A 2,195-nucleotide genomic window follows, 5' to 3' on the forward strand; every position below is an offset into this window, starting at 1 on the left:
CCCCGTCCCGGCTGTGGCTGTCCCCCCCCCGCCCCCCCAGCCCCTGCTCAGCCCCTCTGCCCCCCAGGCTGAACCCCTCGCACAGCAGGAAGGCGCTGAGGAGCTCCCGCCTGGTCAGCCAGAAGGACGACGTCCACCTCTGCATCATGTGTCTCCGGGCCATCATGAACTACCAGGTGGGGACTGGGGGGCAGTGTCCCACCCACCTGGGGTGCCCCAAATGTCACCCCCCCCATGAAACCATCCCGGGGGTCAGGGTTTGGGGTGGGACCTGTTCTCAGATGGGGTCAGGGGTTTGAGGTGGGACTGGTTCTCCATCTCCTTGCTCTGAGAGGTCCTCACCCAACCTCATGGCTGGTGGGGACGTGTCATGGGGATGTCCCCAGGTCCTGCAGCATCCCTGGGGTGGGGACAGAAGGACATGTGCCCCTGTTAATGCTCCTTTTCCCCCCCAAGTCTGGCTTCAGCCTGGTGATGAACCACCCAGCCTGTGTCAACGAGATCACCCTGAGCCTCAACAACAGGAACGCCAGGTAGGACCCGTCCCTGTCGCCTGTCCCCGTGTCCCCTCACCCGCCCTGTGGCCCTGACCCCCTCACACCCCGTGTCTCCACAGGACCAAGGCGCTGGTGCTGGAGCTGTTGGCCGCCGTCTGCCTGGTCCGAGGTGGCCACGACATCATCCTGGCAGCCTTTGACAACTTCAAGGAGGTGAGTCCCCAGCAGGGACACAAGGTCCCCACGCTGACACCCATCTGGGTTCTTGCCTCAGTTTCCCCCTGCATCATCAGGGCATCTCCCATCCTGACAATGTCCATCCCATGGGATTCTCCAGCCACTGGGCTCAATGTCCCCATGGCAGCACAGCTCCCCAGGGCTGGATCCTGGACCAGGTGCCAGGCAGCACCTGCAGGGCTGGGAGGGTGTCACCCATGGGTGCCTCCAGCCCCACCACCCCCCTGGGTGCCACCCTGGCCATGTCCCTCAGGCCCCTGTTCCCACCCCAGGTCTGTGGGGAGAAGAACCGCTTCGAGAAGCTGATGGATTATTTCCGCAACGACGACACCAACATCGACTTCATGGTGAGCTGCCCTGTCCCCAGGGCATCGTGTCCCCGGGAGCTGCTGGGACATCCCAGGGTGCTGTGTCCCAAGGGGTGCCAAGCCACTGTGCTGTCCCCAGGGCACTGTGTGTCCCCAAGGGGTGCCAAGCCACCAGGCTGTCCCCAAACCCTGTGTCCCCAAGGGGTGCTGAGCCACCGGGCTGTCCCCAAACCCTGTGTCCCCAAGGGGTGCTGAGCCACCAGGCTGTCCCCAAACCCTGTGTCCCCAAGGGGTGCTGAGCCACCAGGATGTGTCCAAATCACCACACCCCCAAGGGCTGTTGAGCCACTGGTCCTTCCCCAGCTCCCCGTGTCCCCAGGGCTGTGACACCACCACACATTCCCCAGGGTCACCACGTCCCCAGGGGGCACCGACTCACTGTGCAGTCCCTGGGGTCACCTTATCCCCAAGGACTACTGGGCCACGGTGTGTGGTGGTGGCCTGGCTGAGCTGGTGGCCTCCCCCAGGTGGCCTGCATGCAGTTCATCAACATCGTGGTGCACTCGGTGGAGAACATGAACTTCCGAGTCTTCCTGCAGTACGAGTTCACCCACCTGGGGCTGGACCAGTACCTGGAGGTGGGTGGTCCCGCGGGTCCCCAGGGCTGGGCGGGGGCCGGGCAGGAGGTGCCACCAGCCGTGACGGTGCCACCAACTGTCCCCTGGCAGAGCCTCCGCCTGACCGAGAGCGACAAGCTGCAGGTGCAGATCCAGGCCTACCTGGACAACGTCTTCGACGTGGGGGCCATGCTGGAGGACTCGGAGACCAAGACGGCCGTGCTGGAGCACATGGAGGAGCTGCAGGAGCACGTCAGCCAGGTGGGACGTGGGCGCGTGGGCAGGAGCTGCTGACGTGAGCCCCGAGGGAGGGAGCAGGGATGGGGCTGAGCGACGTCTCCTCGTCCCCCCAGCTGACCCAGAAGCTGCAGGATGAGGAGAACGACTCCATGGCCAAGATAGCGGAGCTGGAGAAGCAGCTGAGCCAGGCGCGGCGGGAGCTGGAGGCTCTGCGGGTGAGTGCCCCGGGTGCTGGGGTGCCAAGGGGTGCCCGGGGGGGGTGGGACACAGCCCTGATCCCCCTGGGGTTTATCACC

General features: G+C 65.3%; 1 protein-coding gene across 1 annotated transcript in view; it reads left to right on the forward strand.

The window, feature by feature from the left end:
* The window catches only part of FMNL1 (formin-like 1), a 10,572-nt gene that overhangs the window by 2,329 nt on the left and 6,048 nt on the right, over nt 1-2,195 (forward strand). The window contains exons 4-10 of the mRNA XM_009995697.1: nt 68-176; nt 457-533; nt 617-710; nt 1,007-1,081; nt 1,570-1,680; nt 1,771-1,920; nt 2,013-2,114. Coding sequence (XP_009993999.1) covers nt 68-176; nt 457-533; nt 617-710; nt 1,007-1,081; nt 1,570-1,680; nt 1,771-1,920; nt 2,013-2,114 — 718 coding nt within the window. The remainder of the gene's footprint in view (nt 1-67; nt 177-456; nt 534-616; nt 711-1,006; nt 1,082-1,569; nt 1,681-1,770; nt 1,921-2,012; nt 2,115-2,195) is intronic.

The sequence above is a fragment of the Chaetura pelagica genome, unplaced genomic scaffold (assembly GCF_000747805.2).
Source record: "Chaetura pelagica isolate M959 unplaced genomic scaffold, ChaPel_1.0 scaffold604, whole genome shotgun sequence".
Lineage (NCBI taxonomy): Eukaryota > Metazoa > Chordata > Aves > Apodiformes > Apodidae > Chaetura > Chaetura pelagica.